Source organism: Danio rerio, chromosome 4, assembly GCF_052040795.2.
Source record: "Danio rerio strain M-AB ecotype USA chromosome 4, GRCz13ab, whole genome shotgun sequence".
Taxonomy (NCBI): domain Eukaryota; kingdom Metazoa; phylum Chordata; class Actinopteri; order Cypriniformes; family Danionidae; genus Danio; species Danio rerio.
The window spans coordinates 80839656-80858148 of record NC_141024.2 but is presented as its reverse complement, the minus strand read 5'-3'; the positions used below and the strand labels follow the sequence as shown (position 1 = coordinate 80858148).

The 18493-nt window shown below is 40.2% G+C and overlaps 1 protein-coding gene and 1 non-coding gene across 2 annotated transcripts; one reads left to right on the top strand and one right to left on the bottom strand.

Annotated features, from left to right (window-relative positions):
* The first annotated feature begins 12662 nt into the window (after window positions 1-12662).
* LOC141381827 (uncharacterized) lies at window positions 12663-17751 on the top strand. Its single transcript, XM_087250477.1, has 2 exons — window positions 12663-12890; window positions 14035-17751. The coding sequence occupies exon 2, from the start codon at window positions 15872-15874 to the stop codon at window positions 16811-16813; it is 942 nt and encodes a 313-aa protein (XP_087106603.1). The 5' UTR covers window positions 12663-12890; window positions 14035-15871; the 3' UTR covers window positions 16814-17751.
* trnat-agu (transfer RNA threonine (anticodon AGU)) lies at window positions 17594-17667 on the bottom strand. Its single transcript has one exon. It is a non-coding gene; the product is annotated as a tRNA-Thr (tRNA).
* Window positions 17752-18493: the final 742 nt, after the last annotated feature.

Below are 18493 nucleotides of genomic sequence, written 5' to 3'. Positions count from 1 at the left end.
ATTCTAAGTCTAAGTAAGTCTAAATGGCACTCGCGAGAGAAATTTAAACTCTTAAAGCGTACACAAAATCATGCACAACCTATGTGCATGATTTTGTTAGGAAATGGCACCCTTGTCTGCTGCAGAAAGCAAAGATGATACAGGACACCATGGTGCAAACCAAAATAAAAATATCATTAAAACCATTTTTTTTTTACAATATAAATGCATTTACTTTCAATCTTAAACAATTCATAGTGATACGTAAAATATAAATTTTTTGATACATTTAAAGGGATTTTTATATCTGATGACAACACAATAATAAAAATAATCACAATAATATATTCCTCTTGTGCAGATCATAGTAGTAGAATATCTGAAAGATTGCACAACACTGAAAATTAATCATGATCAATCAATCAGCTTTACTCCCACATCAATTAATGTCTTAGATGTGACATTTTGCAAAATTGTGTTTGTTTATTTAAATTAATACTTTATTACACAGACAGATAAATATAGGAAGATACAACAGAAATCTACACATTATCTGCATTTTTCCTTTTTTTTTTTTTAAGCGTGAGTTCAAACTAGAACCATCCAACATTACATACCCACACCCACCCACAACCCTATGTGGAGGAATGAGAATCAAATAAGAAATCTATACAAACTGTTTTGAGTATATAAACAGAATATACAATGACTTTATATATTAGTGTATTGTCACCGACTCAGTCCCAGTAACTCCCCTCGCTGGCCAGCAGAGGCCACCATCTCCGGACTTTTAGCATTACGTCATTCATCTACACTGATTGCGCATACACCTGATTTGAATCTGGCTAATGACCCACGTACCTCTTATAAGCCGCACTCAAACACACGTTGAGTGCGAAGTCTTGTTTAGCCCTTGTTTAGGACTCTGATCCTTGCTGCCTGCCCTTGACCCAAGCCTGCATAACGGATCCTGGTTCTCGCTCACTCCCTTCCACTCATGCCTGGTAACTCACTCTGTGTCTGTTCATCATCAGTCTTGATACCCATACTACTACTGTGGATGTGTGTGTGCACTTCGGTGCATATTGTGTGTTTGAGTGAAGTTGTGATTAATAAATACTGCATAATGGATCCCTCCGTGTCAGTCTCCTCGTTACAGAAGACTTCGCCCAACATGGATCCCGCAGCCATACAGGTTTTGTCTCACGAGATCACAACGCAAGCTCAGGTATTGACCACAGATCAGCAACAGTTAACACACCTAACTCAGTTGACAGATGAACTGGTGAAATCGCTGCAAAACCTGCAAGCTGCTCCCACCGCGCAACTCACCGCCAGTTACTCTCCCGCTCAACCCTCTGTGACACAGACCCAGGTTGCTTCTGGTGTTCGTCTGGCACTCCCCGACAAGTTCTCTGGTAACCCAGCCAAATGCAAGGGTTTCTTGCTACAGTGTAAACTATTTATCGCCCAGCAACCTCATTTGTTTAAAGATGAGAACAGGAAGATTGCCTTTGTATGTTCATTGATAACAGGAAAAGCTCTAGACTGGGCTACTGCTGTATGGCCAGACAGCACCCCGATATTCCCCTCATTCAATGACTTTCTCAAACGATTTTGCACTGTGTTTGACCATCCCGAGGGTGGCCGTAATGCTGGTGAGGAGCTTCTGTGTTTACAACAGGGAGATAGACCCGCAGCTGAATTCGTTCTACAGTTTCGCACACTGGCAGCGCAAGCAGGCTGGGCTGATGATCCACTCACTACACTTTACCGAAGAGCTCTGCCCTCTGATGAGGGGAAAACATTGGATCAACTCATTGAACTCTCAATCAGGTTAGACACGTTACTTCGTACACGTAACCCTCTATGCTCTCCCGTTTCCTGTCCCGCGTCCCCTGAACCTGTCACTGAACCCATGCAATTGGGGAGAACCTGCCTAACGCCCGAGGAGCGTGAACGACGGAGGAGAAACCATCTGTGCCTATATTGCGGAAATTCAGGACACACGAAGATCCTGTGTCCCAACAAACCGCCCCCTAAGGCTCTTCCGGTGAGTGCTACCACCGTATTCACGACTACCAATGATATTATGAGTTTACCTGTCTGTTTAAAATATGGAGATGTTGAAATTTCAATGGCAGCCATGGTTGACTCAGGAGCCGCTGGCAACTTTATTGACTACACGTTTGCCTCAACACACTCCATTCCTCTAACCTCTTGTGATTCTTCTTTAGCCATTGAAGAAGATTTTATTCTCTCTGTGTGAAGTATTTTCTAAGTGTAAAGCAGTTAATTTTCTCTTCACAAAATGTATGTAGTGTTTGCAGCAAACATGCCAGCCTGTGTTAAAAATACAGTGATATGTCTGTGTAAGATAAGAATGCCTGCACAGGAGCAACACTAGGAGAAGGCTGAGTGACTGATTGTGTAGAATAACTGAATATGTAAAGCACTGATCATATATGTTAAATACTTCTATGAAGCTATATGTGTCAGAAGTTAGAATGAGTAACATATTATCAAGTTATTATCCTATCATAACAATGTATGTAAACACTTAGTTCCATTGCATAAGTTGCATCTATACTTTGCTGTCATAGACCTGTAACATCTCTGTTGACATGAGCTAGTGGGCTGAGAGCCAAGAATAGCAGGACCCCTTAGACTAGAAACCTATTCAAAAATGGTCAAGAGTTAAAAAGAGACTTAGGGGTGTGTATAATAATCCTGTATAAAAATTGTAACAAACACACTGAAAGTTTAGAAGGAGCAGGAGAGACTTTAGAAGGTGTCCAGGAGAGACTTCAGAATGCTCTGGGGTCTGCTCTGCTCTTTCTCGGCTTTATTATGGAGAATAAAGTCTATTTTCTGAAATTCAAAACCTCCGGTCTGATAATTTGTAATTGATGAGACGTCAAAATTTACGACAAATGACGCCCAAAATCGTGGGGCTGGAAAGAGATGGACGGGTGACACTGGACATGCTGGGGCTTGGTGGAAAAACACAAATATGTGGCCACGATAAAAAATGGTAAGCAATTTTAAGCTTATACGTTTGTGTTTTTTCTACCAAGGACCTGCTTGTAACGGTAAAAAGTCACTTGAACTGTTTCTCCAGCTATAACGAACTACAAGTAAAACTAAAAAAGTAAAAGTAAAGATATAAAAGGAAACAAAGGGGTTTTGAATACCAGAAGAAAATAACAATTTGCATGCAAATGATCTGTGTTTTCCTAAGAGGGCTTTGACAGATAGGATAAACGTTAACTAGTAACTGTTACTCATGTTTGGGAAATTTTTTAATGATGAAGAATATGCCTAGAGCATTTTTAAGTTTTAAAAGGAAGTTCTTAAAGTGTGGTGACAGTTAAGAGATTAAAACAGATTAATAAAGTAGAGAGAAGCGCGCAAAGACCTCGGAGTACCCGTTCTGTTTTAATAATAATAAATATTATTATTCAGGAGGCTGGGGGAAAAAAGGCACAAATCCTGTGAAATGCTTTTTTTACTGTAAAACAGTAAAAACTGGAGAAGCAGTAACAGGTCACTCAAGAGGAGTGTAGTGGAGAATTCTATGGTTACCGCTCTAAGGTTAGAGGCTGCTCGGACAGGTCACTCAAGAGGAGTGTAGTGTCTTTATGTAATTGTAAGTATTTGTGTATTTGTCTGTGTTGCTGGGGTGCTTAGAAGCCTTCACCTTTGATCTAGAGAGACTAGAATAGAGGTGAGGTTCAGGCTACACAGTGTAAGAGATGAGGTTAGGACGAGTGAGAAGTATGATTGTGTTTAGAAGTATGTTTGCAATAAGAGTGAGTTTAAAAGAATTATCGTTTTATATTATAATATAAAAGAAGGACTGCATATGTTGTGTGATTTAAGAACAATAAGATAGAGAGTGATGCAGTTTAGGGAAGAGATTGTGATACAGAGGAGGTGTCACGGTTGCAGGTTTGTGCGCTTTTCCGGAGTGTATGTTCGATCACGTGGGTTTGTTTTGTTTTGGTTGTCCATGTGTACCTGTTATGCTCACGTGACATGACGACACTCAGCGGGGCTGATTACTCACCAGCTGAGGCTCATTATTAGCCCTATATCAGGGCGACATTTCTATGTCTCTTTGTCAGTTCGTTACATCTGTTCTCATGTGTGTTATCTGTGCTCAGGCCCCTGAGGAGATATTTCTGGACCCTGTTTTTCCTGTCTGTTCCTGCCCTGTGTTCGTCGTCCTCCTAGCCTGTCACTTCCTTGTTTGTTTATTTTGACTTGGTCAAATAAACCTTATTTTCACTTGCTATTGGATCCTATTTTGACTCTTATTTTTGTTGAACGTGACAGAACGAACTGACCTCATTATGGATCCAGCGAGTGCATCCCAAATCTCCGAGTTCGTCTCGCACAGCAACGCCAGGATAGCCCGTCAGGATGAGGCTTTGGCCACCACGTCACAGGCGATCCAGGCTCTGGTCGGCCAAGTGTCGCTGCTTACCTCCCAAGTCCAACAGTTGATCACTGGAGCTGCACAGGCTGACTCGGCATCGACTCCGGAGGTGACACCACCAGCGCCTGCGGTTGTTGGTCGCTCTGTTGAACCGCGCCTTCCACCCCCGACCTGCTACTCTGGGGAGCCCCTCTTGTGTCGATCCTTTTTGTCCAAGTGTTCCCTTTATATTACGCTGCAACCATCATTGTTTGCCACTGAAAGATCCAAGGTAGCGTTTGTCATCACGCTTCTTTCAGGCAAGGCGGCCCAATGGGGAACTACAGCATGGGAACAAAAGCTACCATGCTGTGCTACCTTCGACCTGTTCTCCAAAGAGTTAAAGAAGGTCTTTGATCAAGCCGCCTCCGGGAGAGAGGCTGCGCGAGTTCTTGCTGAACTCCGCCAGGGGAATCGCAGCGTGGCGGAGTACTCAATAGAGTTCCGGACCTTAGCCGCTGAATGCGGCTGGAACGCAGAAGCGCAATGGGACATGTTTTTGCACGGATTATCTGACCGGCTTCAGGACGAGATATATTCGTTGGATCTTCCCAAAACTCTTGACGGGCTAGTCGACTTAGCCATCCAGGTTGACACTAGACTGCGCCGTCGAGAGAGTCGCCTGCAGCAAGGCGGGTTTTCGGAGCTCGTTCCTGACTTTCCGGCCCTGGCTGCGACACCGGAAGTGGTAAGCGCTGACCCGGAACCCATGCAGGTGGGTAGATCCCGCTTGTCCGTGCAGGAGAAGCACCGACGGAGATCGGAGGGACTCTGCCTCTACTGTGGTGGGGCGGGGCATCGAGTGGCTTCCTGTCCCGTAAAAGACAACACCCATCAGTAGGTAAGAGGTTACTGATGGGCGAAATTAATATGGACAAATCCTCTACGTCTGCTACTTTACTGCCCGTCTCTTTATCATGGGGCTCCGGAACTCATAACACACAGGCGCTCGTCGATTCCGGAGCGGAAGGAAACTTCATTGACTCTAGTTTTGCTTTCAGTTTCAAACTTCCGGTTATAGCACTATCACAACCCATTGCAGTACGCGCACTCAGTGGACTTTCCCTTCCCACTATCACCCACTCCACCAAACCCATAAAACTCATTACGTCTGGAAATCATGTTGAACACATTTCATTTTTTTTAACAGACTGTTCCAACTCACCGGTGGTTTTAGGTCATCCTTGGTTGATTCTGCATAAACCCCACATTAATTGGGGCCTTAATTCTATATTCTCGTGGAGTGAGAAATGTCATGAGTCTTGTCTTTCGTCTGCTCGTTCTGCTGTTTCTTGTTCTGTGTTTCAGGAGGAGCGCATGGACCTGTCAAACCTGCCCAGTGAGTACCTCGAATACATCAGGTCTGCCAAACGACTTAACTCCAGGCAGGCTCGGTGGGCATTATTCTTCGGACGTTTTGACTTTACCATCTCTTATCGGCCGGCTTCCAAAAACACCAAACCCGACGCGTTATCCCGTCTTTTTGATTCTTCCGAGCGCAATCCGTCTCCTGAGTCCATCGTTCCCCAGAGCATTTGTATTTCTGCGGTGACTTGGGAGATCGAGAGCAGGGTCCGCACAGCCCTGGAAGGGGTAACGCCCCCGGCCGGTTGCCCACCCAGTCGTTTGTTTGTGCCGGAGGAGATTCGGTCTGACGTCATTCGGTGGGGACATTCCTCCAAAGTGGCTTGTCATCCGGGGGTGAGTCGTACCTTATTTTTGGTTAAACAGCGATTTTGGTGGCCAGCTATGGCACGGGACATGCGCGAGTTTGTTTTGGCCTGTTCTGTTTGTGCTGTTTCTAAGACTTCTAATCGCCCTCCCGCTGGACTCCTTCAGCCGCTGTCAGTGCCTTCGAGACCCTGGTCGCACATTTGGCTAGATTTTGTCACTGGTCACTGGTCAGTGGCAATACGGCTGTTTTGACTGTTGTGGACCGGTTCTCGAAGGCTACTCATTTCATTCCTCTGCCCAAATTACCCTCAGCCAGAGAGACAGCGGATGCTGTCATTAATCACGTCTTTCGCATTCATGGCCTCCCGACGGACGTGGTTTCTGACAGGGGGCCCCAGTTTGTCTCTAAATTTTGGAGAGAATTTTGTCGTTTATTGGGAGCGACTGTAAGTCTTTCTTCTGGTTTTCATCCTCAGAGTAACGGACAAACAGAGAGGGCCAATCAAGATCTCGAGCGCATGTTACGTTGTTTGGTTTCCCAAAATCCCTCCTCTTGGAGTCAGCAGCTCCCATGGGTGAAGTACGCACACAATTCATTACCAGTGTCGGCTACGGGCCTCTCTCCGTTTCAGTGTAGTCTAGGTTACCAGCCACCAGCTTTTCCCAGTCTGGAATCCGAAATCGCGGTCCCCTCCGCCCACGCCTTTGTCCAGAGGTGTCGACGCACTTGGAGCAGGGCCAGACAGACCCTCCTCCAAGTGGGTGCGCGCACTAAGGCTAAAGCCGATCGCCACCGGTCGAAGCCTCCCGTTTACGTCGTCGGTCAAAAAGTGTGGCTTTCAACTAAGAATATTCCTTTGCGTTCCGTATGTAATAAACTTGCACCTAAATTCATTGGCCCATTCACTGTCATCAAGATCATTAGTCCGGTGGCAGTCCGCCTTAAACTTCCTCCAGCGTACAGGAGAATTCATCCCGTGTTCCATGTTTCCAAATTAAAGCCCGTTTTTCATACGGCAATTAACCCGCCCACACCGGTTCCCCCCCCGCCGCGTCTCGTAGATGGGGAGACCGTTTATTCGGTTAAGCGTATTCTGGACTCGAGACGGAGGGGGCGAGGATTTCAGTACTTGGTGGACTGGGAAGGTTATGGTGCGGAGGAGAGGAGTTGGGTTCCTGCAAAAGACATACTGGATCACTCTCTTATTGATGATTACAATCACCAGGTAAGCTCTTCTGGGAGCACCAGGAGGTGCTCTTAGGAGAGGGGTAATGTCACGGTTGCAGGTTTGTGCGCTTTTCCGGAGTGTATGTTCGATCACGTGGGTTTGTTTTGTTTTGGTTGTCCATGTGTATTTGTTATGCTCACGTGACATGACGACACTCAGCGGGGCTGATTACTCACCAGCTGAGGCTCATTATTAGCCCTATATCAGGGCGACGTTTCTATGTCTCTTTGTCAGTTCGTTACATCTGTTCTCATGTGTGTTATCTGTGCTCAGGCCCCTGAGGAGATATTTCTGGACCCTGTTTTTCCTGTCTGTTCCTGCCCTGTGTTCGTCGTCCTGCTAGCCTGTCACTTCCTTGTTTGTTTATTTTGACTTGGTCAAATAAACCTTATTTTTACTTGCTATTGGATCCTATTTTGACTCTTATTTTTGTTGAACGTGACAGGAGGTTTAAGCCTCATAAAATTAATTGAGATCATATTGCATTTGAAAGACACAGACTGAAAAGAAGAATATACTAGTTAAACATTTTTCTAAATAATCTCTGTGTGTTTGAAGTGTTTTTAAGTATGAACTAGGCAGAGAGGGGACTGAAATTCCTGACATGTCGACAGTCTATAAGAAGGTCTGGTTCAGGAGTGGTAAGAATCTGTCTATTTTAAGAACAAAAGTTTCACAGGACAGATAGAAGCTAAAGAGTCAAGATATATTATAAGGTATTAAATAAATAGAAATATTATAAAGTAATGTAATAAGATAAATGAAATAAGGAAATCCCAATGATAGAATAAGATTTAATAAATAAAAAGTTTTAACAAAAATGCAACTAGAAGCTATACTAATGAATATTAAGAAATAAAAAATTGAAGCATAGAAATATCTACATATGGAGATTAATAGTTATATTGATCAGGAAATAAGTTTACTAAATCAGTATGAATAAAAATAGATAAGTTAATGATTTGAGTAAATAAAAAACTAGAGAAGAGGAAAACTTTAATGAATATGGATTAATTGAAGAGTTAATGATCAAATGTTTAAGAAAAAAAAAAGTTTAAAGAAAAATGAATTAGGAAAATCTAGGAGACAAAAATGCTAATTTTTGAAAAGGAAAAGAAGCATAGGAAAATGGAAGAAAAAAAAGATCCAAACATTGTTTAATAGAATAAAAAGAGAAGATGTTTAAAAATATATATTAAACAGATAAGATAAAAATTAGAAAAACCAGTAACATTTGGAAGAAACTAAGATTTGGCTTTAAAAGATAAAATTATGTTTAAGTGCAATAAAATATTGTTGTGGTTTACGTTGACTGTTTTCATCTGTTTTAAAGTCAGCTACAGGCTGTCATCTGAGCCAACAGCTATTTGTAGTAAAAGTAGTGAGTCAAATGTAAAGCATAGACACTGAGGAGACATTAAAGAACATCATAGTGAGTTCAAAAATTTTATAGTGAATATTTTATGTATTTAAAAAGTGATTGAGAATTACAAATTGCATTTCAGATAGGAAAAATGCTTAAAGTAAACAAACATGTGGAGTTAACATAGTACTATGAACTTGAAGCTATTGCAGTAAGGATTTTGAACAGTTACATTAGACATTAGGCCACCATATAGTACTGTTGAATTAAAACAGGTATGGAAATGTTAGAGAAATTAAAATAATGTAAGATGTAATGTAACTAGTGAGGAAGCACTAGAATAAATTAGGAAAAATAAGTGAAGCACAATCTGAAGCCAAAGAAATTAATTAGAAGAACATTTAAGAAATAGAAAATTAAGCATATTTACATATAATAAAAATGATTGATAATTAGAGAAAATAAGTCATTAAACAGCAAAAGGAAAAAAATGATAAAAGGAGTCTTCATTTGATAAAGAAAAAAAAAGATTTATTCAGTCATGAGCTAAATTCTATATATATTTATTAAGAGTATATATGGATGAACTTTGGGGGACTGTAGTCTCGTACCTACCAGACATCTCTGAGTGTACTGGCAAATGGAAAGGTGTTTGAAAAACACAACGAGCAAAATGGCTGTTGACACTTGTGACATGCTACAGCAGTGATGCAGGCACTGCATACTCAGGATTTACTGAGGACTGAAAAAGCTACATTTTTTCAAAGACATTCAAAAGAGACACTAACAAGAGACTGATGAACTGATCAAAGAGAAAAAAACGCTCCACCAGAACTTTACATCAGCTGAGTCAAAGAAAGAAGCCAGCCCAAAGAGAGAGGGGGAAAAACTGTGCCCTGATATGAACGAATGTCAGGACACCACAGAAGCACCAATCTGTGAGCTGGTTGTCTCAGGTTGCGAGGGGGGATAGTCTGACAGTCCACCTCAAAGTAGCTCCTATAGTCCAAATTAAGTTCAAGCATTACAGAAGGAAAATTAAGAACAAAAGTGTAGCTACCCATTCTTGTATCAAATCAGACTCCTGTCAATTTGAAAGAAATTATTATCATGCAAATTTTTAAGTAAGAAAAAGTGTTATAAGGTCATTTCAAGGTGAAACATTAAATATTGAATGATATATTATGATGAATGTTAAATAATTTAGGTTTAAGTTTTAATAGGTTTAATCATAAAAGTCCTTAAACATAGAATGATAAATTACAATGCAGCAGACTAACTAAAGAAAAAGAAAAAGCTTTTGATAAGGCAATAAATAATTTGGAGAATAAATAAGAATGGAATTAAGTATTTAAGGTAAAACTAAGTAAAAGAAATATCTTAGCATAATCTTATTGTGAATGGCCTAAATCAAGATTGGATATTGAAAACTGGAAAGAGATTCAAATCTAGAAAAATTATTTATAGTTAAAGAGAAGATTGAAATAACAAGTTGAAATAAAATTCATAGGACATAAGGTCAGAAAGTAACAGTTCTAAATTGCTATAAGAAAAATTGAAAGAGAAAAGTGTTTAAGAAAACAATATAAGGAATTAATAAGGAATAATAGTTAAAACTGAGCAAACAGAAATTTACAAAACATACAGTAAGTTTTAGTCAGCTGATAAAAAAATGCATCAAAATTGTATGAACAACTAATTTGAGGGGAATGCCTCAGGAAATAATTATGAGCCAAAAGAAAATAACTCAAAGACAAAAAGGAATTAATATATAGCTCAGAAAATTGATTAGTAAAAGAAAGAAGTGTCAAGTTCCAACTAAATGATTATCATTACAGGACTGAGATGCAGATAAAATCAGCCAGCATAGTCAGGGTTCAAATTAAATCAGATGTAGATCTGCCCAGAAAGACAAACACTAGATGCTGAAATAGGTATAAAACTCTATCAAAAAGTGTAAAAATAGGAGCATTAATAGAAACATTTACTGTAATATACAATCTGTCCTAGACATTTCTATTTACATTTAAATTTAAAGGAGTAATAAATTATAAGTAACTAATAATATTTAATTGAAGTTAATTTGATAATTAAAATAAATGGTTAATCAAGACAGATAAAAGAGGCTTAATGTTGATAATATGATTTAAGAGCAATCAATAGGAGAAGATTTTCCAGCTGAAGTTCATATTGTATGTGGAGATATGTTCTTTTGGATGGTAAATATTTCAAGTATTGGGTTTCTATTGAGTTTATTTTAGGTAACTACCAGAGGAGGGTAGAAACTTGTTTGTACTTGTGTAGGCTGATGACTAGCAAATACTGTATACACCAGAATGCATAAGGGTTAAAATTAGGGAGAAGATCTTAGGATGGACACTGTCACAATATGTGGGTGATTGAATTATCTATAGCTTCACAAAGATCTAGTTCAATTAAAAGACTTGACTAGAGACCATTGCTCCAAACAGTAAGATATGATGACTGTTTTTGGTGTTGACTGGATAGAGAATTATTCAGTAAACAAGCACAGTTGAGAAACTGATGAGTAGATGATTGGAGATGGTACCAGAAGCAAATTATGAAGCAGGAACAGTTATTCATTTGTGACAAAAGATGTACTTCCAAGGATTTGAAACATCAGCAGAAATAAGTTCATAAAAGGTTTGCATTCATAAAGTAATTAAAATCTAAGTTAATAAGTGATCAATAAATAAAAACATCTCAATTACCAGAAATGGCTGAAAGAGATGAAGATGATCCATCAAGGCCAAAGCTTGATGAAAATAATAAACTTAATGGGATTAATGTGTTAACAAGTGCATTGGTGAATGATGGCATGGAAACTGACAGAAACAGGCATCTAACACCGCATCGCATGAACTACTATTGGGTCGACCCTTGCAAGAAACCACATGAAACTTTGCATAAAACCTTGCATATAATCTCACCTATAACCTTGCACATAACCTCTTGGAATGGTTTGCAGAGATGTCGAATATAGTAGGGACTTTTATGAAGAAACAATTAATTGCCATGTGCAAAGCAATATCTGTGCAGGAAACCAGAAAGGAGCCATGTAAGAGAGCAGTGATACAAGGTCCAATTGGTCCAGCTGATCGAGTCTATCTGAGGATGCTCTGGAGAGCTCAGGAGGAAAGGACCATATCTGGATGAGGGCAAATCCAACAGCTGCCAAAGTGGATGCCATTAATGGGGTACCAATGCCTCAAAGGAGCAAAAGGAAACAACTCCAGCAAGGGAAAGCTGACCGGAAACAGAGGAGCCTGAATATTCTAAAGCTCTAAACTACAAAGTTCAACTTGTGGAAGGAGAAGTTAATCAGAACAAAGTAAAGAGTGATTCTGATAATATGCCTGAATACCACATACAGCAGTGCCACAAGTCAAGGGATGATGAATGCACAACTGCAGATTTCAAAACTCAGACTCTTAACCACACATCTCCATTAACATCTATTAAAGTCAAGTGAAGATGCTGGTAGCTTAGAAGAAGAGAAACAAGGATGACCAAAGATCAAGATCAACATTTGATGCTTTTTATGTTTGCATATTGAATTTGTTTGCATATTGCTTTTATGGTACCTATATATAATATCACTTCAGTATATTCTACATGAGTGTGAAAACCAGCAGCTAGCACTGAACCAACTGAATACTTATGCTTAAAACATTGTTGTCTTTGATGTGTTAAGAGAAAAAACAGAGTACAGTCTTTTACTTCCTTCAAATCAAGAGAGAGGGGAGATGTTTGGCTGGACTTCTGTCAAAGTACAGTGGCATAATCTAGTCAATTGATAACAGCTATGTGGCTTATATCAGTCACTAGATAGAGGTAATTAAGAGAACTGGATTATGAAATAGCACTTTGGGTTAAAAGACAATAATATTAAGACTAAAGTACCCTGTATTGGTACCCTGCTTAGATAACAGTGTCTTTATCAAATGTTTTCAGAACAAGCAGGAACCCAGTGTGTCTGCAGCTTTCTCTAAGCAGATATGTGTTGTGTTAAGTGACAGAAAACCAAAGACTTCATCAGGCCGTTTGGCAAATCATTCAAATCTGGTGTCTATTAAATGTAGATCTGAGACTACTATAGAAAAAACAGCTAAAACTGTTAAGTTAGTGCTTTTAAACATCAGGGGCCTCATGTACGAAGACTTGCGTGGAAATCTTACTAAAGCATTGCGTACGCACAAAGCTGTAAATGTGCGTACGCAGAAAAAAATTCAGATGTATGAAACACTGCGTACGCCGAGTCTCACGCATATTCTTTTGTACATCCGAATGAACGTGAAACTGAGCGCAACATGCACGAGCACAAAACCCCTCCCTGCCTCCTCCCCCGTATGAATATGCTAATGACTATGCTAATGGTAAAACCCAACGAAAAAGCAATGGCAAAAGCCAGCAAAAAGAGAAACTTTGAACAGAATGTGAATTGGTGGTGCTCCTTTCGGAGGTAGATCGGAGAAAAGCGGTGTTATTTGCAAGTTTGTTTTTCGGAATTAACAACAAAAGAAAAAAAATAGAGTGGGAGAGTTTAGCTGATGCGGTTAACAAAGTTGGGTCTGAACATCGCACTGAGTGCATTAAAAAAAATAGTGTGGTTTATATCTGTAAAATGTTGCAGCACTCTGAACAGTCTCAGTGGCGCGCTCGTAAGACGCATGTGATCATGTTTTGACATGTTCGAGCATGAACTCGGCTCGAATCCAGCGTCTGATGAACTCTTACTTCTTTTTTTCCCCCGCTACATATCATATTTTGCCTACTATTTATCACGAGAAAGACTAGTAGGAATCATTAATAAGTTTGTGCATCATATTTTATTTGCACATTTATTGAATGGAAATGTTTCTGATTCACGCTTGCAAATTCATCTTCAGATAGTGTCTTTATAGCAATGTGCGTGCAGTAGATCGCTCAGATTACATTGGGAAAACAGGCGACCGCTGCAAATTGTGCTTTAATGTTTAGCTGGTCAACTGTATGGTATGGAAATCTTACATACCTACTAGATGAACCCGTCTCATACAGCTGCCATTGCAAGGATCAGACACTTTGTAGAGAAGAATTTAACACAACTGCCTCTAGGAGTCGCCAATGGAAATAAAACAGACACGCACAAAAAATGTGCGTACGCCTGCCAAAAAGCTGGCGTGAACCTGCGCACATTCCCACGTTCAGTTCATTGTTAGTAAATCCAAACGTGAGCGATTCTGAGCGTGAAACCTGGCGTACGCAAAGTTTTTGTGCGTACACAGCGTTGATACATGAGGCCCCAGATCACTCAACAATAAGTCACTTTTAGTCAATGATTTTATCAACACAAATTGCCTTGATTTTATGCTTTTAACTGAAACTTGGCTAGATGACAGTTGTAGCGCAGCAGTTCTGAATGAAGCAGCTCCTTTAAACTTTGACTTTTTGAGTGTTTGCAGAGTTAATAGGAGAGGTGGAGGCATCGCTGCCCTGTTTAAAGATGTCTATGAATGTAAACAAGTGTCATTTGGTGACTATTTGTCTTTTGAATATCTTTGAGTATAGCACTAAAAGGGTCTCCACGCATCTTACTGATCATTATCTACAGACCTCCAAAATATTCTCCAGCTTTTATTGAGGATTTTACAGAGCTGTTATCAATTGTAACCTCTGAATTTGATTATTTTAGTATTGCTGGGGATTTTAATATTCACATTGATAATCCAGAAATCAATGCTGTAAAAGAACTGATGACTGTTTTTAACACTTTTGATCTGACTCAGCATGTTCAAGGACCCACACACAATCGTGGACACACTCTTGATCTACTTATAATTAAGGGTTTACACATTTCATCGACTGTTGTTAAGGATGTGGCACTATCTGATCATTTCTGTATCTTTTTTGATCACTCCAGCTATTAAAGACAGATCTGTCTCTGTCAGAAAGAGATGCATAAATGAGAACACCAGTGAGCAGTTTATGAAGGCCATATCGCTAGCACCAAGTATATCTGCAGATTCTGTTGATTCTCTCCTTGATTTGTTCAATTCCAAAATTGAGAATGTCATAAATGACATCGCTCCTTTAAAGTCAAGAAGATGACTGGCAGGCAAAAGGGATCTTGGACAAGGTCACCTAGAGTACAAATGATGAAAAGACAGTGCAGAAAAGCTGAGCGTATGTGGAGAAAGACCAAACTAGTAGTCCATTATAATATCTATAAAGACAGTCTTCGTGCCTTTAATATGGAACTAAACACTGCTAGACAGACTTTCTTTTCAAGCCTTATAAACAGCAACTTAAATAATGCTCGCACACTCTTTGCAACGATAGAGAGACTCACAAACCCCCCCAGTCGGATTCCAAGTGAGCTCCTCTCTGAAAGCAAATGTAATGAGTTTGCTCATTTCTTCACTGATAAGATTAATAATATCAGAAAGGCAATCAGCTCATCCAATCAGTCAAGTTGGGTCGATATCAAACAAGCTCAACCACAACTTGAGAAGTCAGACATTATGTCTGATTTCATGGCAATTAACGGCAAAATCTTAGAAGAAATTGTGCAAGTTATGAAAACATCAACCTGCAGTCTTGACACGCTCCCCACATCATTCTTCAAAACGGTGTTTACCTGTTTAGACATGGATCTTCTAAAAGTGGTAAATGCTTCACTTCTCTCAGGGATTTTTCCAACCTCACTTAAAACTGCAGTTGTTAAACCCCTCTTGAAGAAGAGCAACCTGGATAACACCCTATTGAGCAATTACAGGCCAATCTCAAATCTCCCTTTCATTGGCAAAATCATTGAAAAAGTTGTTTTTAACCAGGTTAACAAGTTCTTAAACTTCAGGGGGTGTTCAGACAATTTTCAATCTGGTTTCAGAGCACATCACAGTACAGAGAGCGCTCTTATAAAGATAATCAATGATATACGCCTAAATACAGATTCAGGTAAAATAACAGTGCTGGTATTGTTGGATCTCAGTGCTGCATTTGACACTGTCGATCACAGCATACTTCTGGATAGGCTGGAAAACTGGGTTGGGCTGTCTGGCACGGTCTCAAATGGTTTAGATCTACCTTGAAGGTAGAGGTTACCATGTCAGTATAGGTGACCATAGGTCGAGGTGGACACCCATGACGTGTGGAGTCCCACAAGGCTCGATTCTGGCACCTCTCCTGTTCAACCTTTACATGCTCCCTCTGAGCCAAATAATGAGAAAGAACCAAATCTCCTACCACAGCTATGCTGATGACACTCAGATCAACCTAGCCTTACTGCCTAATGACTACAGCCCCATTGACACCCTCTGCCAATGCATTGATGAAATGAGCAATTGGATGTGCCAAAACTTTCTTCAGTTAAACAAAGAGACAACTGAAATGATTGTGTTTGGAAACAAAGATGAGGTTCTCAAGGTAAATGCGTACCTTGGCACTAAAGGTCAAATGACAAAAAATAAGGTCAAGAATCCTGGTGTGACTCTTGAGTCAGATCTGAGTTTCAACAGTCATGTCAAAGCAGTCAGTAAATCAGCATACTATCATCTCAAAAACATAGCAAGAATCAGATGCTTTGTTTCTATTGAAGACTTAGAAAAACTTGTCCATGCTTTTATCAGCAGCAGGGTGGATTACTGTAATGGACTCCTCACTGGTCTTCCTAAAAAGACAGTCAGACAGTTACAGCTCATCCAGAACGCTGCGGCCAGAATTCTGACCAGAAGCAGGGAATCAGAGCACATCACACCGGTCCTCAGGTCTCTACACTGGCTGCCAGTTACATTCAGAATAGATTTTAAAGTATTATTCCTGGTCTATAAATCACTTAATGGCCTAGGACCTAAATACATCACAGATATGCTCACTGAATACAAACCTAACAGATCACTCAGATCTTTAGGATCATATAAACTAGAAATTCCAAGGGTTCAGTCAAAGCAGGGTGAATCTGCCTTCAGCCACTATGCTCCTCGCTGCTGGAATCAGCTTCCAGAAATGATCAGATGTGCTCCAACATTAGGCACATTCAAATCAAGACTGAAAACACATCTGTTTAGCTGTGCCTTTACTGAATGAGCACTGTGCTACGTCCGACAGATCGCACTATTATGTTTTTCATTTTCTTTTTCATTCTTTTACAACCTATTTTAACTCATTTTAATTTGTTTTTATCTGTTTTTAATAATTTTAATAATCTGTTTTTAATTATTGTCTGAATTTTATGTTCCTAAACTTGTCTTTTTATTCCTGTTTATGTAAAGCACTTTGAATTGCCACTGTGTATGAAATGTGCTATATAAATAAACTTGCCTTGCCTTGCCTAAGACAGTGGGGGGGAAGCAAAATTTACTATGCCTCTACTCAGTTACTTTGCACATGCATAAAAAGGCTCTTGTACGACAAATGCAAAAGGCTTGATCTCAACAATAGGAGGCAGTTACTTTTCCCCAAAACCACAGGTTGCCTTCGAGTCATTCCTCAAGCCCACTAGGCCCTACACTGTTTTCTAATCTCCCTTATTTAAAACAGCTCAATTAAGTCATCGGCATCATTGTAGAGTACCCCTAGTATCTGAGCCTGCACTGCGCAATGAAAGAAAGAAGCAAAACGGGATGGACAGATGCCTAAAATGTTAGAAACGCACCTCACCTTAAGTCAGTGAAGAAAAAGAGCAAAGCTTGCAACTCTGGTGGGACTCGAACCCACAACCTTTGAATGGCTTAGCTCACAGCCTAGAAGTCCAATGCGCTATCCATTTCGCCACAGAGCCTGAGTGCTCTGCTGCCTCTAGCACTGTTGGACAGAAAGCACTTTTTAGTACTCTCTGGCCCAAAAAAGAACAGCCAACTGCAGACAAAGCACTGCTGGGATTTGAACCCAGGATCTCCTGTTTACTAGACAGGCGCTTTGACCAACTAAGCCACAGCGCCAACGCTGACTAGGAGGCAAGACGTTTTTGGCACACAGAGACTAAAAAAAGACAGCAAGTCTTTAAATGGCAAGCAAAGGTTGTTTAACTCTATTTGTCGCACTATTCATTACGCCTCAAAGCTATACAATTTTATAATTCATTCCGGTAAGCTTTATAAAACAAGCACACGCACCACCTGGACTAAAGCACTGCTGGGATTTGAGCCCAGGATCTCCTGTTTACTAGACAGGTGCTTTGACCAGCTAAGCCACAGCACCACAAAAATTCACAGGCAGAGACATCTGCCTGATAACAAAAATCGAAGAAGAACAAATAATACACAACAAATACCAGCATGTCAGGTTGCAGAAAATGCTGACAAGACGGACGTGGTCTTTTAGAGTCTGGATGATCATGTCTCAAACCTGACCGGTAACCTGGCCTCTGTTCAAAATCAAAGCAAAAAATGTGTGAATTTATTTTTATTTAATCCATCTTTAATCATGTGTAAAGTGTTTTTTGGAACCTCCAGTTTCATTACATCCAAACCCAGAGTCAGCTCGGAAAATGGAAATCAGGACAAACATATGCTATCGGCCATTGAAAGAGTTTCAGATCAGAAAGCCACTCTCCCATAATCTGAGGGAAAGGTGCAGTTTGGATTTGAACCTAGCACCTGCTGTTCCCAAGACAGTTGCTCTGGCCAACTTAGTCTTAACACTAAAAGAAAAAACCTCTGGATACGATACTTCCAAACACAGTTTCATCTAAGACAGTGGGGGGAAGCAAAATTTACTATGCTTTCTACTCAGTTACTTTGCACATGCATAAAGAGGTTCTTGTAC

What these genes read in the sequence shown, in the direction of transcription:
- LOC141381827 (XM_087250477.1), top strand. Translation starts at nt 15,872, where the DNA reads ATGACGTGTGGAGTCCCACAAGGCTCGATTCTGGCACCTCTCCTGTTC.